At 54.7% G+C, this 20987-nt stretch overlaps 1 protein-coding gene across 1 annotated transcript; it reads right to left on the reverse strand.

Annotated features, from left to right (window-relative positions):
* Positions 1-3727: 3727 nt before the first annotated feature.
* Positions 3728-15388, reverse strand: RHBG (Rh family B glycoprotein). The gene is made up of 10 exons (XM_001500143.7): positions 15050-15388; positions 9516-9702; positions 8880-9030; positions 8614-8761; positions 6774-6940; positions 6333-6470; positions 6077-6210; positions 5404-5525; positions 4359-4432; positions 3728-4157 (listed from the first exon to the last, which is right to left on the reverse strand). Exons 1-10 carry the CDS (start codon positions 15234-15236, stop codon positions 4089-4091), a joined length of 1377 nt encoding a protein of 458 aa, XP_001500193.3. The 5' UTR covers positions 15237-15388; the 3' UTR covers positions 3728-4088.
* Between the last annotated feature and the right edge of the window lie 5599 nt (positions 15389-20987).

The following is a 20987-nucleotide window of genomic DNA, read 5'->3' on the forward strand; positions in this document are numbered from 1 at the left end:
GGAAGGAAGGCCTGGACTGGGCCTGGGGCTGAAGGGTCAGAGAGGATCCCTTGGGGCATCTCTGTCCAGTAACCTGCTTTAGGGAACCCATGACTATTCCCTCAGGGCTTTGGAAGGGAAGCGGCTCCTGAGACGTCTCTGGTCAAGGCGGTGTGAAAAAATGGATGGAAATTGGGGAGGGCGTGGTTAACAGGGAGAGAGGGTGGGAGGCACAGCAACTACCGGCCAGGTTTAACCTCCAAGAGACAGAGGCTCAGAGAAATGAACTGACTTGTGCAGGTCGCCAAGCTAGCGAGTGGGGTTGCCGAGATGGGGGCCCCCCACCGTCTGACCCCAAGGTCAAGGCTCTTTGGGGATAGGAGCAGATGTGGACGGAACAGGTGACCATTCCTTCTACGTCCCGAGGCCTGGTTTGGGTCACCTTCTGCCGTCCTCCCCAGGCTGGCGAACTCTGCTGGCGAACTCCACTGGCGATCAGACGGCGGCACATAGACAATGGCGCTCTGTCCCGGGCGGGCGCTCCCTGACGACAGCTCATCCCTATGCAGTGACCGCCTCCCCAGGCCCGGCCGCCAGCCCCTTTCAGGCGGTGGAAGCCGGGGCGGCGGCGGAGGGGGATTCTCACAGGCCGTTGGACATTTGCATAGCGGGCTCGCCCGCCCGAAGACATTGGCCCGCATTGTTCCCGGTGGCGGCGGCGGCGGCGGCGGGCGCACGGGCCGGGGCGCGCGGGTCGGCGCGGTGGACCGGCTGGGAGCAGGCGGCAGGGCCAGACAAAGGAGACAGGGCGCAAAGTCGGGAGGCAGAGGGTGGGGGAGATCCCGATGGTGGGCGAGAAATATCGGGGTGAGGTGGAGGGGACATGGCTGCCGTTTCTGCCCCGGGACGGCCACCGCCCCCCACTTTGGACACCCACGCCGTGTCTAATTCCTCCCAGAGCTGGGGCCCGCCGTGCGCCGTGATGTGAATCCCAATAGGGGGGAATCTCAGGCCTTTCCCAGGCTGCGCAGGTTCGGAGCGCCGGGTCCTCCAGAGGTCAAGGGAGCAGCTCCTAGCTCCTGGCCGAGGGGGCTCTGGCCGCACTGGCACAGAAGCACACGGAGGCCCCTGGGGGAGGTTGGGCCTCTCGTCCAGATGTCTGCGCAGGAAACCCTGTTGTTGCCCACACATAGTTGTGCCAAGCCATATCAGTGGTCACTTCCCGAAATCCTTCCCTCAATGCCTCTGGCTCTGCAGACTTCCACATTAACACCAGGCAGCCTGTCTTCCCCATCACTAGGGACCTGGGAGGTAAGCAGGGGCCCAATGTCCTCGTCTATCATTGTCCCCAGAGCTCAGACATTGGGGCTAGACAGACAGAGTTCATGAGTGGGCAAGTGTCCGATTGTCCTGCATTGAGAGTAATAATAGTGGTGATCAGAGGGGCTGTCCCTGAGTGGCAGAGGCCTCATTGTCCTGAAGGGGTGAGGAAGGAGACCTTTTGGCCTCTGTCCCCACCATCTCCTTGACCTGCTCATTGTCACCCTGTTGACCTAGCCTGAATGGATGGGCCACTGTGTGGGGGACCAATGATGCTGAGCCAGGGGCTACAGGGGAGTTGGGGGAGGGACTCCAAGGATACCTGTCTTTCCTGCCCTCTGAGCCTCTGCCTGAAAGCAGTGACGGGATAATCACCCCCATACCCAAATGACAAATGATGGCTTAGTCCAATTAAATGGAACAATCTATACAGTGCCCACCAGTGTGCTCAGCACTAGAGACAAAGTTGGGGGAGGGAGAGGAGGAAATGCAGAGTGAGAAACCAAGAGTGTGGTTAGGAGAGTTCAACCCTGGACAGAGGGGCCCCTGAGCCACGGGGCCAGGGTGCTGGATCTTGTAGCAGAGCTCAGTAACATCTCCCAGGCCATGGGAGGCTTCACGGAGGTGACAGAGCTTGGAACTATCCGGCTACAGGATATGCAGGGCCATCTCTCATGGGGCAGCCCCCACCCTGTCCTTCCTTTCCCAGAGACCAAGAGGTGGGCCATCCTAAGAACCTGCAGCCTTTCCTCCCTTGGAAGCTGGCTGGGTGATTGCCCTCCCCCAGAGAGGGCTCAGTGGTCCCTTTTCCATGAAGCCTCCCTGGATTGAGATGGGGGCAGTGACCAGCCCATTTTTTCAAGCGTGGAGGGAGATTTGGTTGTGATCAAGAAAGAATCAGAAGTAGAGGGAGAAGATCAGGTTGAAAGATGGTGGCACAAACAAATGAATACTCCTAGCTTTCCCCACTCAGAATGAGCTAGGGCAGGGAGGGTCCCATCTTATCCTGAGTCTCCCCTTTCCTGAAAGTCTTTCAGATCTCTGTTTGAGGACTGCTTAGGGAGAGCAGGTCAGCCGCCTCTACCTGGACCAGTGAAGGGCTGGGTGCTAAGGCCCCACAGGGTGGAATGGAAGATGGGACCTCAGCTCTCCCAAACTTCCTCCCTCCCAGCAGAGACTGACAGGACAGGGAACCTTCTTGCAACGTCAGCAGTTATCCTTCTGCCTCAGCACCAGGATCTCCCCGGTAACATACCTGTCCCAGTCAGCAATGGGCAGGGGAGGCTGTGGAGGAAGGAGGGGAGCTGAAGGGGTGGCAGCACAGTTGGGTCATGTGGGCAGGGATGGTGCCCGTGGAGCACTTGTCCCTCGATCGCCCTCCTTGTCCCTCCCCTTCTCCTCAACTCTGTGCTTGGCCTCCTTCCCCAGCCAAACTCAGTCCCTCCAACTACAGATGGCATAGAGTCTGATGAGGACACCTTTTGCCTTTGTCCCAGGGCCAGGCCCCAGAAACCCCTCCATGTCCTCCTTGGGTTCCTAGGCCTGAATGGGTCTTGGTCCTGAGTGAGGGGTCTGTAGTCATGTTCAACTCCTGTCAGAAGCCTGGGGGAAGGGCAGGAGAGGGCGGAGATGGGTGTCCCAGTACTTCAGGGTTGGGAAAGGAGCTCCGGTCTTCTAGGGGGATGGATTCTCATTTGGATGAGATATCTGAAAGCCCTAGCACCTGCCTGACGTGTAGTGGCGGCAGGGAGCTCAAAAAAGTCTTGTGGCCTGAATGGTGAGGACCAGAGCTGAAGCAGACAGGAAGGCCCTTAGGCTGTAGGAAGGACTTCCAGCCTAGGCAGACGACGGAGGGGCATGAAGACCGCGTCTCCCTCTGCTGGGTCTGGAGCACCCTCTGGTGGTCAGATGACTTCAGGCCGACGGAGGCCCTGGATCTGCCTTCCCCCTTCTCTGCCCCCAACACCCATTGGCCCTTCCCGCTCCCCACTCCTCAGGCTCCGACAGGGACATGAGGTGGTGCCTGGGTACTGGCTGCTTCCAGCTTCTGAGGAGTTAATGGCAAAGAACTTTTTTTATGTCCCTCTTAGGCCCTGCAGGTGCCCTCTCTCTACTCTGCTCAGAGGCCGCCCAAGTTAAGGGTCAGAATGGCAGCCATTCTGGAATAGAAAGAACTCTCCAGGAGCCCAAGCTATCCTATAACAGACACAGACTTTCTTGGAGAGAGTGAGCTCCCTGTCTCTAGAGGTAGGCAAGCCCAGGCTGGGCACCCACCTAGTAGAACAGGGTATCCTAGAGGGAGGTCTATGGACACGGAGGCGTGATTTGTCACCACTAAGGTCCTTTGCCACCCTGAGGTTCTGAAATCATGAGTTAGAGGGTGAGAGAAACTTCCCAAATTCCCAGTGCACAAAAAAAGGAGTCAGAGTCCTTGGTGACAGTGGTGTTTATCACCCTCAGAGAGCCAGGCCCTGGCTCAGACTTCCCCGTAACTGTGTGATGCTGTACCAGTGGATCAGCAGTCACTTGGGCGCCTCACTTGCAGGCAGAGGGGTGGCGGGGTGGGGCTGCGTGAGGTTCTCCCCCTACAGGCTAGTTAGCCCACTGCTCTTCCATCTCCCCGCCGTCTACTGCCCCTCCCCCAATGCTGCCCATGGAAAGGAAGCTCCTTCCTCTCACAACTTCTTTTTTGCAGCAAGAGGGATGGGAGCTAGAAAAGAAGAACTTTCCAACGCTAGGCAGTCCTCATCTTCTAAAAGGAGAGCGTCCTCTCAAGGGCTGGAAGCAAGTTAGGCCTGAGTGTCTGGTTCTTCCACCCTCAAAGCCCCCTGGGCTTCATCCTCATGCTCCCCAGGCACCTACAGGGCAGGGGTGCAGGAGCAGGTGAAGGGGCAGCTCCAGGGGGCTGGAGATCACAGCTCAAGGGTGTACTCCAGAGGAGAACGAGCAGGTAAGGAAGGAAAGAGGCAGGGTGGAGGGTAGGAGGTGCTCACAGGAGGGAAGGGAGGGGCCGAGGGGAGAGGGCCCTGTGGGCCTGATGGGCTGCAGCTGCATCTCACCTTCCAGTAAATCTGGTCCTCGTAGCACTGAGAGTCTGGTGGGGAGCCCAGGAAGGACAGCCTCAGCAGGAACCCTGGTGGTGGTAGGGGAGGACACGTGTGACGTTTTTGCTGCCTCCATGGGGGAGGTTGCCACCCAGCGCCGCAGGGCTCAGAGGGGCTGGGAGGCGTGAGGTCAGTGTGATGCCTGGCACAGGCAGTTCACAGCTGCATTTGTCGAGCACCTACGATATGCCAGGCCCTGTGCAAAAAAGTGCCCTCCTGAGTAAGCACAGCAACCCTGCCAGGTGAATAGGATCCCTGTATTACAGAGAAGGAAGCAGGGTTCAGAGAAGTTAAGTAACTTACTCAAGTTTGCACAGTTGGTAATAGACCAAATCATGATTGTGTCGTGAACCACAGCTGCTGACCTTTCTGCGGCCTCCTATCCAGGAGGAGTGCAGAAAGTGTTTATTGAATAAATAAGTAATTGAGTGAATGAACTGAACCTTGTTTGAGAGTGAAAATCTTGAGGTGAGAGCAGAAGGGTGGGGATACTGAATCATAGGTTTTATTTTAAAAGTCAAAAGGATTAAAGCCAGACATCAGGAAGGACTGCCTGAACCAGCATCAGCGGGCAGTCTGCCTCTGTGCAAGGTGCTCCAGTCTAGCAGTGAGCCAGTGGCCCACCTCCCTCCCTGCCCCTCCCCTGCCCCAGAGAAGATTGCTCAGCCTGCCCCTTCAGGGCTTCAGCCTGAGGTTGGGCTGCCCTCTAGTGGGTAGAGGGAGCAGCACAGGGAAGCCACAGAACTGGCCAGCCAGGTCCCCGCCTTCCTTTGGCACCAGGAGGGAGCAAGTACTCACCTTCTCCTCCTCACCTGGAGGAGGTTACCCCTGAACTCTGTGACCCCCCTCCACAGCCCCCGGGCACAAAGTAAATATCTGTGAGTACACGAATGGCAGGGGGAAGGGATCCATGGCCCTTCCTCTGGAGAACCCCCCTCCTCTGTCTTCTGCCCTCCCTGGAGCTCCTGCCAGCCCCCTACCCCCAGCCAAGGTCACTCACCTCCAAGGCTCCCGCCCACAGAGGCAAACATCAGTGTGACAAACATCCCGAAGAACTGATACATGGCCTGAGACGTGGCACTGCGCTTGCCCTCTGCCATGAGCGGAAACACGCTCTCTAAGCTGCAAGGAGAGGAGGTTGTGGGGAGACAGGGATGGAGCAGGGAGCCAGGGCTGGTCAGCGCATCAGTGCATTGCATTGCATCATGTGGCGGCCAAAAGGGGCTCAAAGGAGCCCGCCAGGCTGAGTCTCACCTCTGGGCCTTTGCTCCAGTCAGGCCCACAGCCTTGGACACCCTCCCACCCTCGTGTGCCAGCAGACACCCACACACCTTTCAAGACTCAGCTCATGGGTCACTTTTGCCCACCTTCTCTGAGCCCTGATCTGTAAAAATCGATCCTAAGAGTCATCATCTCTTACTGACCCTTTAGTAACACCACCATTGAAATCATTTGTTCAACGACCTTCTGCTGCACTTAACTGAGGACAAGGAAGGCAGTCCCCAGGTAGGTCTTGTTAACTCCACTTTCTTCAGCTCCCAGAATACGGATGAATGAATCAATGAATGAAAATAAACACTGCTTTTTTTGTTGGTCCACAAAGGGAGGAAGAGAGTGAGGGACGTCATTCCAGGGGGATAGTAACTCCAGTGTAGATTCCGGGGGGGACTCACCCATCTCCATAAGCTTCATGGGTGGCCAGCCCAGCCACAAGGACCCCAAGGAGGGCTCCCAGGACCCCAGGCATTCCATGAAGGTTGTGGACTCCACATGTGTCTTGGACTTTGAATTTTGACTCAAGGACGGGCTGGAGGACAGGACACCAATAATGAGTCTCATGTGCTCCTCCCACCCCGGGCCCATTGGAGGGGTGGGAGGAAAGGTGCTGAAGACCCCCTGTTTTGCCAAGGGCCCGAGAGGCATCAGTACCGTGAAGAACTTGTACCCCAGCGTGGAGACAGTCCCAGCCAGGAACCCAGCTACCAGAGCCCCAAAGGGTGTCAGCATCATTTCAGCTGATGTCCCCACCACAACCCCTCCAGCCAGTGCTGCATTCTGGACGTGGACCTAAGGGAGCACAGAAGAACACGGGGTTGGAGGCCCTTTCAGATCGTCACACCCACACCCAACTCAACCCTGTCCACCACAGTGGCACCTACTGCTTCTGGAAGTCCCTCCGCCATCTAACCTCTACCTCTCTTGCTATTGTATCATCTCCTCATACTCTGACCCCACTGCCTCCAGTGCAGACGGAGCCCCCTGTGCCTGCACCCTTACCTGTTCCCCTGGGGAATAGGCCTTGCAGGGTCTCAGACCTCTCCTCCCCCTCCCATCCATCCCTCTGCCTCTCCCAAGGCCTCCTCCCCGTACCATGTCCAGCCGCCCATCCCCCCCGACAAGGGCTGACAAAGCGAAGGTGCTGAGGGTGCTGGCGGTCAGGGAGTAGTATGTGTTCAGGGCTGTCCGATGCTGCCCGTCCCCCAGCATAGTGGGTGCAGAGTTGAAACTAGGCCAGAAGATCCACAGGAAGATGGTCCCTAAAGGGTGGGCAGGCAGGTGGAGTGAAAAGAAGTAAGTGACTCCCCCACAAGGCACAAGCGCTATAACTGCAGGCAAGTCACCGACTCTCAGCAGCCTCAGTTTCCTCATCTGTAAAGTGGGGATAATAATACCTACCTCATAAAGTGAGGGCTAAATGAGGTGATGCATATGAAGTGCACAGCCCATGGCCTAGAGGTACTAAATGCTCAACGATGGGAGTTCTGGAAGGGTACTGGCACAAAAGGCAGCTACATGGTTGAAACCACAGAGGATTGAGATTTTTAAGTATCAGAAAAGGAAAGAAAAAAAGACAAAGGCAGCGCATGTCAGGCACGAAGTTGGGTACTTGATGGGTATCAGGAAAATAACTTGTTTCATAACCTCAACTGCCTCGTAGAGAGGGTGGACCCTGCAACGTGCAGGAGAGGCCTCTGTCTGCTGAGCCCCAGGAGGGCTGGGCCCGCGCATTTTGGGGTAAGAACTGGGAGCTCCATCTGCCCTGCCTGCCCCTGTGTTCCCAGGGCAGTCCTGAGGGAGAGGGAGGGTGAGCCAAGGGACAAGGTGAGGGGCAGGCTGGGGACCCTGCATGGCAAGGAGGCTTGAGGGACTGCCCCTGAGTGGTCCTTGGGTGTGCCATGTAACTTCTCCCTGGCAGTCTGCAGGAAAATCTACCGCGCTCACACATGCATCCTTTGGGGAGGAGTGAAGAAGAGCCAGGTTTCCTGTCTGGAAGGAGCTGGAGGCAGAGGAGATGAGAGAATGAAAGCCTCCTGGGAAAGCACGGGCATCTTGGGGAAGCTTTTGGACTTCAAGCCAAATTTATCTGGGTCTCAAAGGGCAAGGAGACCTCAGCCAACAAGGTTCCATGTGATCTATTTCCCAACAAACCCAGAGGTGAGCAAGAAATACAAAACCGGCCTCTTTTTAATGTAAGAATAGGCACTATTCAGTACTTTCTAGGAAAAAATAAAATATCAGTTTCCTTTCCTGACTCGTTTGTGAAGGTGGAGAGAGGAGCAGAGGCTAAGGTGGACGTAGGTGCTTAGAAGAAACAGGGGGTGGTGACAGTGCTCCCAGGTCAGAGCCTACTGCTCCCAGGGGTGACCCCTGACCTCTCCTTTCCCTGCAGATAGCGCAGGGGCTTTTGGGAAATCGCGTGGGAGGATGGACCTTAAGAGGTGGGAGGCAGCAGCAGGGGCAAAGGCCTGGAGGTAAGAAATGGGGAGAAGCCGGGTCTGGCTAGAGCGAGTGAGTGTGAGGGAAGAGCCAGTGGGGAGGGAGGAGCAGAGAGAAGGGCAGCCAGGACACGCAGGGGCGAAAGACCAGACTGAGGAGCCTGGTTTCCATCTTGTGGGTGACAGGGCCCCTGGAGGGTTTTAATCAGGGATTGGTGCTTGATTTAGACAGGCTCCCGGGAATGGGTCTGGGGGCACGTGCATACCCCAGGGCTGAGTTCTAAGAACCTGTCACTGAATTATGGAGAATAGGAGCACAGATCCCAGGGCTCTCAAAGGAGAATCCAAATGGGAAGGGAGTTCCCAGCCAGAACCCCAGGACTCCAGGCAGCATGAGACCTTGCCTGCAGATGGTCCTCTCTGGCCCAGATCACGGGCATCTGGAACTGACCCCCCACCGCATCCCACCCCACCCCACCCTCAGCAGGCCTCACCAATCATGGCAAAGAGGTCTGAATGGTAGACGGAGCCCTGGCGATGCTTGCTCTTCTCCAGCTGGGGCCTATAGAGGACCCGTGAGACGGCCAGCCCGAAGTAGGCACCAAACATGTGGATAGTCATGGAGCCTCCTGCATCCTTCACCTGGGAGGTGGAGCTGAGGTGGAGGGGCAGCCCCCTGCCCCGCTCCCACTCCATGCTCTCCCCGTTCAGGGCCTGGCCCTGGCCACCCCGACCCCACCCCATCCCCATCCAGACTCACCCCCAAGAGACTTAGGAGCACAAACTCATTGATGCCAAACAGCACCACCTCCAGCAGGGCCATGAGCAGCAGCTGAGCCGGCCCAGTCTTGCCCAGTATGGCCCCAAAGGAGATAAGTACAGCCCCAGCGCAGAAGTCAGCGTTGATCATGCTGGGGGAGTTGGGATGGGAGGGTGAGATGGGGCCAGAAACACCAGCAGCCCTTGGGGAGGGGGCAGGGGAAGAGGCAATGAGCCTACATGTCTAAGCTCTTCCCTGTGCGAAGCCAAGTCTCAGGGAGGTTCTGTGACTTGGGGAACAAAGCCCACAACAGGCAGGAAACCCAGATCTTGGGATTTCCTCTGAAAGGGCTCCTCTGAACCCTGCCCTTTCCCTTGAAGCTATCTATTCTCCCAACAGCTCTTGGGCAATAAGGGGCCTAAAGAGATGGGGAGGTGCAGCTGAGTGTGTGGGTCGAGGATGGGAGAAGAAATCGGGCAGTGACAACAGGGAGGGCACCCAAGAGGAAATCAATCGATGGGTCAAAAACCTGGGTCAGGGAGCAGACTGGCTGGACTTGAGGGCTTAAGCTGGGCCCCTCGGGCAGGGGCCTCCCAGGTAGTACAGGGGGGAGCTGGGGAGGCTGCTGTTGCCCACCTCTCCACACCAACGTGGATGCAGCCGCTGTGGAAGGAGTGGAAGAAGCCCTGGACGAGCGTGGACCACTGCAGAGCAAAGGAGGCCAGGAGGAAGGTGAAGCCCAGGCTGCTGAAGCCGTAACGCTGCAGGAAGGCCATGAGGAAGCCGAAGCCCACGAAGACCATGGCGTGCACATCCTGGAAGCCTGCAGGGGGAATGCGGGGGCTGCTGTGGCTACTGCCCACCAACCAATCAGCCTCCAGTGCCCCCAGCTCTCACCAGCCAGGGCCGCCTTGAGGCTGGAGTCGAGCCTATAAATCTCCCAGGCACAGCAGGGCCTCCCAAACCCGGGCCACCTGTGAAGAGCTGGCCCACTTGGGGCAGTGGGACCCAGACCATCCCTGGGGCCTCCATGTCAGAGCAAGGGAGAAGAGCCTTCTTCTGCCCTCTTTTCTGCCCCACTCATGTGCCCTATCCCTGGGTCTCTTACAACTGACTGGCGAAAAGTCCAACCTGGGCTCCTTCCGGCTGCAGTCCCTGCCCCTCCGTGCTCAAAATTCTCTTCCCTTTCAGGCTTCTCTTCAATTTTCCCTTTCCGCTGGAAAGTCCTTCTTCATGTCTAACCTCCATCCCTCAGAATCTATACCTCTCCATTTTGAGGATTTTCTATTTTTAAAAAATAATTTACAAAACAGCTTTAAATTGTTAACAGAGATTACCTTAGGGAAAAAGAATTGAAGGGGGGCAGGGCCGCTGCGCCCCACCAACGCCAACGCAGAGGAGGCCCCTGGACTCACGCAATATGGCGATTCCGGGAAGGAGGATTTGACTCTTGAGTTTGTTTCTTTCTATAGTTTGAATATTTTAATTTTGCAGATGAATTACTTGAATTCTTAAAGTGTCAATGGGGTTTCTAGGCAGGGAGATTTGGGGCCTTTTCTGTTTGCTTTCTATTCTGTACCATTGTGCATAAAAAGCCAAGCTAATAAAAATAATATACAGGAATCTTGAAAATGAGATAGATACAAATAATTTGCTTTAGTATTAATTTGTTCTGTGCCCCTCCCCGCCCCACTTGTAAACAGTTTGAAACACCCCCTGCTCTGGTGCTTGGCCAGTGCAGCTGGTCCTGCTTTCTCTGTCTTGGGTCCAGGTATATCCTGATGCCAGGCGATGTCTTCGCCTTTAATTGAGAATCACTAGAGAAAGCGTATCACGAGTGCTGTTACCACATCTGGTGTAAATAAGTTATTGAGAAACAGGGCCAACCATGACCCCAAGCTCCCTTTTCATAGCTGCACATGAGAAATTTCTCTTGGAACTTAGTGCTAGGAAATGTTACTTCCCCTGAGGAACCGATCTGCTTTCCCACATTCACGTGACAGATATTGACCAGCAGTCATGCATCAGCCTCTGGGGATGCAGCTGTCATCAGGGCAGCCACAGTCCCTGCCCTCATGGAGCATGGAAGATGGACATCAAGAATAAGAGAAGGGGCCGGCCCGGTGGCACAGCAGTTAAGTGCGCATGTTCTGCTTTGGCAGCCCGGGTTTCACTGGTTCGGATCCCGGGTGTGGACATGGCACCGCTTGGCAAAAGCCATGCTGTGGTAGGCACCCCACGTACAAAGTAGAGGAGGATGGGCACGGATGTTAGCTCAGGGCCAGTCTTTCTCAGCAAAAAGAGGAAGATTGGCAGCAGATGTTAGCTCAGGGCTAATCTTCCTCAAAAAAAAAAAAAAAAGAATCAGAGAATAGGGGAAGAAGATTAAGAAGTACAACTTCCAATTATGAAATAAATGGGTCATGGGGATGCAGTGTACAGCATGGGGAATATAGTCAATAATATTGTAATAACTCGGTGTGATGACGGATGGTGGCTGGACTTATCGTGGTGATCATTTTGTAATGTATAAAAATACTATGTCACTATGTTGTACATCTAAAACTAATATGGTATTGTCTGTCAATTATAATTCAATTTAAAAAACCAAAAGATTCAAAGAATTGCGTATGCAAATATGCAATTGGTTCTGATGAGAACACATAATTGATCATATTTCCCTTTTCTCTTGGCTGCCTGGAAGCTCGAAGCTACACAGCAACCTCAACTGTAACAAATATAGGCGCTCACAGTGTCCATTATTTGTGTTCTGCTTCCCTGCTTTTCTTTTCTTATACACATTTTTTTTTACTGTAAATGACCTGAAATCTCTCGTAGAAAGAGGCAGATCATAAAGAAAAAAAAATCATGGTCACCTTTTTTGTTTAACCTGAAGAAGCATCAACAAGCCAAAAATTTATTGTTCAAATTTAGAATGCAACCGATAACTCCGAGAGAAGCAAACTGTAATGCTTTTTTGTTCTGTATATGGGCTGATAGGAAATGAGTCTGCAAGCCCCTGGCAGAGGGTTGGGCGTGTGCTGGAACTGGAGGTCTGCGGCTCAGCTGCCAGCCCCAGCAGCCAAGAGTGAGGCCAGTGGGCCTCACTAACTATCCCCAACACTGTGCCACTTCTCCAGCCCTACCCACTCCCCAGTCACCCAGATCTCTCTTTAAACCCAAAAGAAAAGGAGAAGCATCTCTTAGAACTCAGCCCGCAGCCTAAGTTCTTTTAGGCCTCACTGCCTGGTTTCTTTTCTCCTTGTGCAAACAGTAAAGGGGATGCCATGTCTGTTGTTTCGCCCAAGGACAGAGAGATAACCAAGGGCACTGCATCGCAGGGCTCTGTGCCCATGACATGCCAAAACCGCTCCAGAACTTGTCTTAAATGGCAATAATGTCTACATTTCCCACCTCGGGTTTATTTGGAATCAAAATTCAATCCCTTGGCCTTTCAAGTAGAACGTAAACATCAAGAAATTGCCGTCGCTGAGGAACATTCCACGCAGACACTCTCCATGGGCTGAGGTGGGCGTCCTGTTCCACCCCCACCTACCCCAGGCACCCTTGGTTGGAGAGAAGATAAAAGCCCTCCAGAGCCACCTACTGCCCTCCCTCCTTCCCTTCCCGCCCCACCCCAACCCCACTAGATGGCTCCCCAACAAGACAAGACTGCGGGACAAGGGAACAGTTAACGCTGGGGCTTTAGCAGCTGACAGCTGGATTTAAATCCCAGCCCCCCCGCTTTCGGACTGTGTAACCTTGGATGAATTACTTAACCTCTCTGAGCCTCAGTTTCCTCATCTGTAAAGTGGGGATATAAAATATGAGGAGCAGAGAAAAGGAAGTGGTGAGCTGGGGACATCATGTCCCCCCACCACACTCTATTCCCACCCACCTTGAAGAAGGCAGAGGGGCCGACTTCTCCTAGCAGAGGCCACGAACCACCCTGATCCCAGTCACACCCCCTCCATCACCTCTTACAAGAAGATCCTGAGTCCATCTATCTTAAATCTCTCTCCCTGTAAGTAAGGTCTTGGAGGCGTATAGAAAAGGACCCGTCCAGATCTTTTTCTTAGAAGCCTTTCTCATGTTCACGTCTGTGGCCCCTATAACCCTAGTCTTTCTCCCTCTTTCTCATTTTCCATTACTTTCCTCGTGGGATAAGAGGCTTGTGATGTGGGGGAAAGGCCACAGATGAGTCAAGAGACCTGGTTCTCGCCTGGCTAACTTGCTGTGTGATCTTGGGCAGTCACACGACCTCTCTAGCTCTCTCTCCACATCTGAGAAGAGTGGACCAGATGGGCTCCGAGGGCCCTTCCCACAGAGATAAAAGACAGACCCTCAGAGCAGCCAGGCCCTTGGCATTGGCCAGTCCCACAGCTCAACAACAGCTGCAGAACTCCCTTTCATCTCCCAAATCCAAGGGCAGTGGCTACACCCTCCTCTGGCCCTGACCCCTGCCCCTGGACACAGGGACAGGTGAAAACCTGGCTCATCAAAGCCCCAGGCTCCAGGGCCGTCACACCTCCCTCCTCCCCAACCTACCCCCACACCAGGGTCCCAAGTCCACAGGGATAGAAACCGAGGGCAGAAAAAGGGGTAGGATTCCCACCGCGATTGCGCTGACTGTGGTCCAGGGACGAGAGCTGCGCGTCCACTGCAGCAGAGGGGCGAGGGGTTGCGAGGTTTCAGGGAGGACTTTGAAACACCCAGGGCTCGGAAGCCTTGAGTAAGGCCCAAATTGGGGCTCGTGGCAGGCAGCCAGGTCAGACCCTTGGGCAAGAGCTTACTTCTCTCAGCCTGTGGACTGTTTCCTCCCAACTCCCTATCTCTCTGGACAAATGCATGACCCCAAGAGTCTGCCCTCCCAGCTCTGTGGCTCTGGCTTTGATCCCAGCTTCCAGGGCTCACCTCGTCCAGCCAGGGCTGGGGTGAAATTTGGGGAGGGAGGAGCTGAAGCCCCCTCTGCCCAGGATGGCTGGGGATCTGGTGCTTCACGCCCAGGTCCAAGCCTGCACCTCACCCTCTATATCCTCAGCATTGTGAGCTTCATTTTGTTGGGGTTGGGGCTGGGAAAGGCTCAGGTGGGGACAACCTGCCGCCAGCTCTGTACACAAAAAGCAGGGTAATAACAGCCTGGGATTTTTTATGGGAGATTCTCACACTCTGGACCTTGTTTGAATGTATACCCTTCAGACTGAGGCATCCTTCTCCCCATTGCCCAGATGGGGAAAACTGAGGCTTAGGAAAGACCTGCCCAAGCATTTGCGATGAAGTCTGGGAGATCTGGTGTCCTTGGTCCCAGGGGCCCAGGCGGGGGCCCCCAATCTTGAGGGAGAGCCTGTGTCCCCAGCAGAGGGCAGGGGTTAACCCTCCCCTTCCTAGGCCTTGTCAGCAGGCAAATGAACTGTGGTGCAAGGAGCTTAGGATGCCTGAGTCCTAGTTCCAGCTCGGTAACTCACATGATGGGCGATCACAGGCAAGTCACAACCCCTTTGAGCCTCAGCTTCCTCCCCTGTGAAATGGGTGATGACCTGCCATGCCTCCTTCTCAGGGCTGGGGCTGCTGCTCTGTGGTTGGCTGGTAGGTAGCTGCATCATTTTCTCTCTGATTCTGGAAGGGCCAGCTTTAGGGGACTGGGGAAGAAATGTCTGAGCCCCACAGTCTTGGCTGCCTTCATAGCTAATACCCACCATTACCACCTCCTGCACTCCCCTTACGACCTGCCTTGCCCAGAAGGATTCGCTTTCCGGTGGTCAGGGCAGAGGCCCTAGGAAAGGTAGTCTCTGGAACAGCCCAGCAAAGCCCAATTAGGCCAACTGTGGGGTGGGACAGGGGAGCAGTTAAAGTTGGGGCTTCAGATCCGGGTTCTAATTCCAGCTCTCTCCATTCTCACAACGTGACCCTGAACTTAATCTTTCTGAGCCTCAGTTTCCCCATCTTTGTCTACTTCATAGACTAAATGAGATAATGCATGTGCCGCCCTCAGCATAGTACCCAGAACATGGCAGACACCAGAGAAAGGGTGTGATATAAATCTGGGGCACCTTCTTCTCAGAGCGAGAGCGTTGCCCACCTAGTGGTAGATCTGGGCACCCAAGTGTTCCCTCCCAAGACAACGGGGAGCTTGGGGTCTTTGCTCCTCGCACGCCCTCACCCGCACTCACTTGGGTAGCGAAAGTAAAATTCATTGTCCGCATTACTGTGGTTGCCCCAGTGCCAGAGGGCCGCGTCGGTTTCCTGGTCGTAGCGGACAAAGACCGCAAAGAGGATGGTGGTGGCGCCCTGGAGGAAGAGACACAGTAGGGGCAGCTGCAGTCGCCGGCCCGCGGCGCAGCGGGGGGACCTGGCCATGGGACAGAGGCTGCGTGCGAGGCTCCTGCTCCGGCTCGGGCTCTGGGCGCGAGGCGCTGGGCAGACGCTCCCGGAGCCGGCCGGGCAGGTTTCACAGGGGCCAGGCCCCGCCCACCTGAGCCAGGCCCCGCCCACCTGGGCCCACCCACGCGGAGCTTACCCTCAGCTCCAGGCCCCAGCCCCGGGAGGTGGGACTGAGCGGAAAAGGGGTGGAGGGGTGGAGGGGTGGAGGGGTGTGGGGGGGCCAGGGCCTGGGCCCGAGGCCTGAGATGGGGTAAGGACTGGGAAGGGAGGGGGCCTTCGGACCCCCCGGCCCCCCTACTCCTCCCCACCCCCTCCCAGTTCCCCAAGTCCTGTCTCCCACAGCCACTGAGCCGGCGCTGTTGCTGTTGGCACAGGTCCTTGGAAATGACTCTGGAAAGGCACCTTGTGTCCTGCGATGCTGGGGCTCAGCTCCGGGACCCATTGTGGGGGAGTTGGGGGGAGACCCGCTTCCTCAAACATAGCGTTAGTTTAGGGAGTGTTTCCAGGGAATAAGAGGCCCTTAAAAACCGGCCTGGCCCCTCCAGGGTTAACACAAGAGAGAGGTGTTTTCCCAATCTTTTGGATTGGGTTCCAATTTTTTGTGTTCTCAATCTTTTTCCGAAAAAGCCAGATGGAGGACGGAGATGAAGAGATGGCTCACCAGGCCGGCTCTCCACGCTTTGTTGTTTAACCTGCCTGCGGGAATCAAAGCCTCAGCAGAAGGGTCCTCATCCCACTCAGAGCCTCCTCCGCAGGCTCCCCACCCCGAGTCTGCACCCCACCACAGTGCAGCAGGCTAGGCAGGGGCTGCACTGACACCTGGGTTCCCTGCACTGCCCAGTGTGGCTGTGAGAGGGCTGGGCTGCCTCCGCAGCTGAAAGAAGGGAAGCTAGATGGAAGGAGGGTCTTCTCAGTTAGGAGTCAAGAGTCCCTTCTTACACAAGCAAGATTTGCACCCACTGGGGTCCTGGTAGGCAGAAGGCCAGGAGATAGACGGTTCCTGAGCACTTACTGTGAGCCAGGCTTTGGAGATGAACCAGATAACCCCTCCCTCCAGGAGCCACTGTTTCCAGTTGGGAGACAGACACTTAGGAGGGAATTTAGCTACCATCGGGGTAAATGTGTGATCCCAGGAAGTACAGAGCCTGTGGGGACCCAGGAGGAGAGACTGCAGAACCCACAGGAGTGGGGGTGAAGGAGTGGACAGAGATGGAAAATTGCTTCCTGGGAGGTAATGTCTGCAGGCAGTCTAGAAGGACAACCTAGAAACTGGGCAAGCAAAGAAAGAAGAGGGGGCATTTCAGGAAAGGGACAAGCATAGATAGAAGCCTGGCCGTGTGAGTGTCCAGTGTGTCCAGGAACTAAGGCTGGGGGTTGAGAATCTAGAAAGGCTTTGAAGGCCCTGTCGAGGCACATGGCTTCTCCCCACTGAGAGCTGGGCCACTGGAGGCTCTAAATCGGTTGAGGACCTGGCACTACGGGTTCTGACCCCTGCAGGCCACCAGGGGCTTCAAAGAAGGAAAGCTGAAGGCCAGTCTCATGGGGTGGGTGGGAGGGGAGGCCTTCTGTCTACACTGCTGCCCAGCCTAGCCCCACCTGTCTGAGGGGGCTGTTGAGTGGGAGGGGCTTGTGGGTGTTGGCAAAGATGTCCCAATCGCCTGCCTGAAGGAAGAGCTGCCATTCCCAGGGGATGTGGCCCAGGCTCAGAGAGGCCAGCCACTTTCCAAAGCAGGTGCAGGACGGGGCTCCTCCTAGGAACAGAGCTTGCCTCTTCTCAGGAATGGACAGGGACAGGGGTGACAGTGGAGTCCCTGACCCTCCTCCTTGCTTCTCCTTCTGCCCATTCCCCAGTTCACCTCCTCCTCACCTCCCCTCATGGGCTTGAGCTTACAGTATGCACTCTGGGGGACAGTTGGATTCTAGGTGTCTAGCTTCCTGACCTACGTGCCCAACCAGGCAGGCCGGGCGGGGTGGGTGTCAGCCTCTGGGTAGCTGCCTGTGGTAGCTCTGCTCCTAGAAGGCCAAACAGACTTTCTGGCCCTCAGTGGCCCCTGGCTCCTGGCCCACAGGCTCTCTGTCACTACTTGGTCAACAGGAAGGCTGTTTTCTAGCTCCTTCTAGGGGTGGGGGAGATGGCTGGTCAGCAGCCTTTGGATAACGATTCTTGGATAATTCACCCCCAGGTCCAGTCCTATGCCCCAGAGACACAGCCTGCCTCCTGAGCTGGAAACTGGAGATGGAAGGTCAGAGATTGAGTAGACCCCAGGCCAGGCAGGGTGGGAGCTGGTTACAGAGTCAGGGGCTCCTCCGAAGAGGTCTGGGGTGGATGGAGGAATGTGAGATGGAGCCCCTCATTCCATCAGAGCTTCCAGGGTCAGAGAAGGCAGCGGAGCATGCAAACTTAACCACTTGGCCACGGGGCTGGCCCCCATTCATTCATCTTTACTGGATGACTTCAGGCAAGTTATTGAGCCCTTTCTGAGTCTCAGTTTCCATATCTATAGGAGTAATAACATTCCCTTTGTGGAATTGTTATGAGGATTCCAAATAATTGATGTAGAGTGCTGGCATTTTCATACGCATTCAACAGATATGGTGATTATTATTATTCTGATTGGCTGATCAGAGAAGGCAAATGACTCTGACTCCAACACACGTGGCGTCTTTGAGGACAGGAAAGGGTGGAGGGACAGACAACACAGTCTTGATCTCCTGTCATCGGCTGGAGACAGTGAACAGCAGGGACCCAGGGCCAAGGCCATCAGACCAGCAGCCCCAGTGACATAACAACTCTTGAAGAGAGGAGATTTTGGGAAAGGCAGAGCCTTCCTTCATTCAACAAACATATATTGAGCACCTGCTGTGCTAGATGCTGGAAATCCAATGGAATAAGATACAGCCTCTGCCAAGGATGGGGGGGCTCCCTCTGGGAGGGATATGAATGAATAGGCAGGTGATCACACTGCAGAGGGCTATAATGGGGGAGACAGGTCCTGTGGGGACCCAGCCTGTGGTGGGGGTGATCAGGGAAGGCTTCCCGGAGGAAATGACGCTTACCTTGAGATCTGGCCTAATTTCACAACTGGGGTGGAGACGGGGGATTTCTTTTTGTCTAACACTCTGGCATGAAAATAGAAAAGAGGCTCTACAGTACTAGAGAGCTGCTCAATGCCCATTTTCTGGGGGTGGACAAAACCCAGACCTCAGTTTCTCCTGAAAACCACAGCCACTGCAACACTGTGCAAAATATGGTTGTATTTACATACATGGCATGGTAAAAATTAAATACGGCCTTTTCTTTCCAGAGCTTTGCCAGATTCACATCCGTGTAAAACACTGTCAGAATCAGATGACATTTTTTTGTTAAGCTTTCTTCATCTGTAAGATAAAAAATGACAGTACCTAAAAAAAAGTTGGTCAAAAGGCAATGATCTCCAACCAAAAATTTTTCTCATTCACTTAACACATTTTGTTCGCATTCCTGCTATGTGCCAGGTACTGTGCTAGGTTCTGGGGGAATATCCCCACACTACGTCTTTACCCAACAGAACGGTGCACACTGCTCTCAGGATGCCAAGATGGACAAGATGCAGGCTCAGTTCCTAAGGCTGACAACAGCCCTGTGGCAGTGGTACAATTCGGTGATACCATTCTTGCGTGTCCTGTTGGGGGTCTGCAGTCAATTCCTTACCAGTAAAAGTTCTGAATGACAGCAAAGAGCAGAAGGTAAGAGCATGGCTTCAGAATGAGAAGGACATAAGTGAGAGTCCCAGCTCCTCCAAAAGAGGTTTTGGATAAATTGCTTCCCATGCTTTGAACCTCAGTTTCCTCATCTGTTGCATGGAGATAATAGTACTTACTCCACAGGGGTCCTTGTGAGGATTAATGTCCACAAAGCCCATGACATGTGGTACGTCTTCAGTAGCATGAGTCATGGTTATTACTGTTGTTAATAAGGAAACAGGTAAATAAATGGTATGGCCATTTCTTTTTTTCCCTTCGATTCCTCCTGCTATTGGCCTTAGGAGAACTTTGTTAACTGCTGGGGACATAAGAAAACTGACCTCAGTCCTTAGTTTTGAAAATAAAAAGAAGTGTGGTCAGTTAACTTCCAAGTGCCTGACTGGGACCCCTTAAGAGAAAAGCCGGGAGGGAACCCAGGGGGTGGTGGGCCTGCTTCTAGGAATGAGTCACATAGATGTGACTGCAGTTAAAGGGTGTGGGGTAGGGGGGAGTGTGAGAAGCTGCATCCTCACCTCCCACCCCAGCTTCTTTTCTCAGTTCTCCCAAGGGTTCCACCACCACACTGAACCAACCACAAAACCACACTCCACCCTGGACAAGCCAGGAAAGCTGGCTCACGTCCTACCGCTCCCCTCTGCCAGGAGCTATTGTCCAGGCATCCTGGGATTGGATCCTCGCTCCCTTTCCTAGGCCTGCCCCTTCGTCCCCTCCCTGCCTTCCCCAATCGTGAGTGACACTTTTTGATGAATGCCTCTCTCCTCTGGAAAGGGAGCAACTGAATAGCAATGCTGTTTGCTGTTTGACGTGGGACAGAACCATCGTAAAGGCAGGAGGCACACTTTCTCTGCCCTGGGCCTAGTGAGAGACCTGGCACAGCAGGGCGGGAGCAGCCAGGATAAAGGCAGTGAGATGGGTCCCTAAGGTTTGACAAGAGCTGCTGGCTCTGAGTGATCAGACTGGGCTGTGAACACAGGAGAATTTAGCCCCCTCTAGTGACATTTAGGCACGTGGGCTGCCTGCTCTGCATCTCCATCCTGCAGCCCTGCTAGCAATCCAAGCTCTCCAGACAAAGGGGAGAATGTGAGAGCTGAGGCTTTCAATGCTGTTAAGCAGAGTCAGAACCATTCAGCTGCTCGGTTCATAGCTATTAATTGAACCATACATTGCAAGGTCAAGCAGGCCCTGCTTTCAACCCTGAGGAACAACAGTGGACAAACAGACATTGTCCTTGCCCTCATGGGGCTGCTATCCTAGTGGAGGAGACACACAATAAACGCAGATGTATAAAACGTCATAAGAGGTTTGAAGAAAACAAACCTGAGTGAGAGGATGGAGTGACAGGGGTGCTATCAGACTGGATTGCTAGGGAAGGAAGTGAGAGAGGGGATCTTACAGACTCTGAGGTGGAGGGAACAGCAAATGTGCTGCCCCTGAGGTGGAACAGCCAGGAGGGCAGTCTGGCTAAAGCGCGCCGAGCAGTGGGGGCAGTGCAGAGAGGAGAGTGGCGGGCACCAGCACACGTAGGGTTCAAGGCTGTGGTAAGGAGTTTGGACGTTACTGTAAGGATTATATGGAGCATTGGAAGGGTCAAGAGCAGAGGAATAATATGATCTCATCTATTATTTTAAAGGCTTCCTCTGGCTGCCTGGGGAGCACGGAGTGTAGGCGTGAGTGGAAGCAGATGACCAGGTGAGAGGCCACTGCAACAATGCAGGCAAGAGCCGACAGTAGTAACAGTGGAGAAGGCGAGAAGCAGGCAGGTTCTGGAGCTACTTAGAAGGCAGGACCAACAGTGTTTCCTGAAGGCTTGGATCTGGGGTGAGAGAAGAAGGAGTAGCTATGGACTGAACTGTGTCCCCCTCTAATTCCTATGTGAAAGCACTAACCCCCATTGTGATGGTATTTGGAGGTAGGGCCTTTGAGAGCTAATTACGTTGGGATGAGGTCATGAGAGTGGCCCCTCATGATGGGATTAGTACCCTT

The sequence above is a fragment of the Equus caballus genome, chromosome 5 (genome assembly GCF_041296265.1).
Source record: "Equus caballus isolate H_3958 breed thoroughbred chromosome 5, TB-T2T, whole genome shotgun sequence".
Taxonomy (NCBI): Eukaryota; Metazoa; Chordata; class Mammalia; order Perissodactyla; family Equidae; genus Equus; species Equus caballus.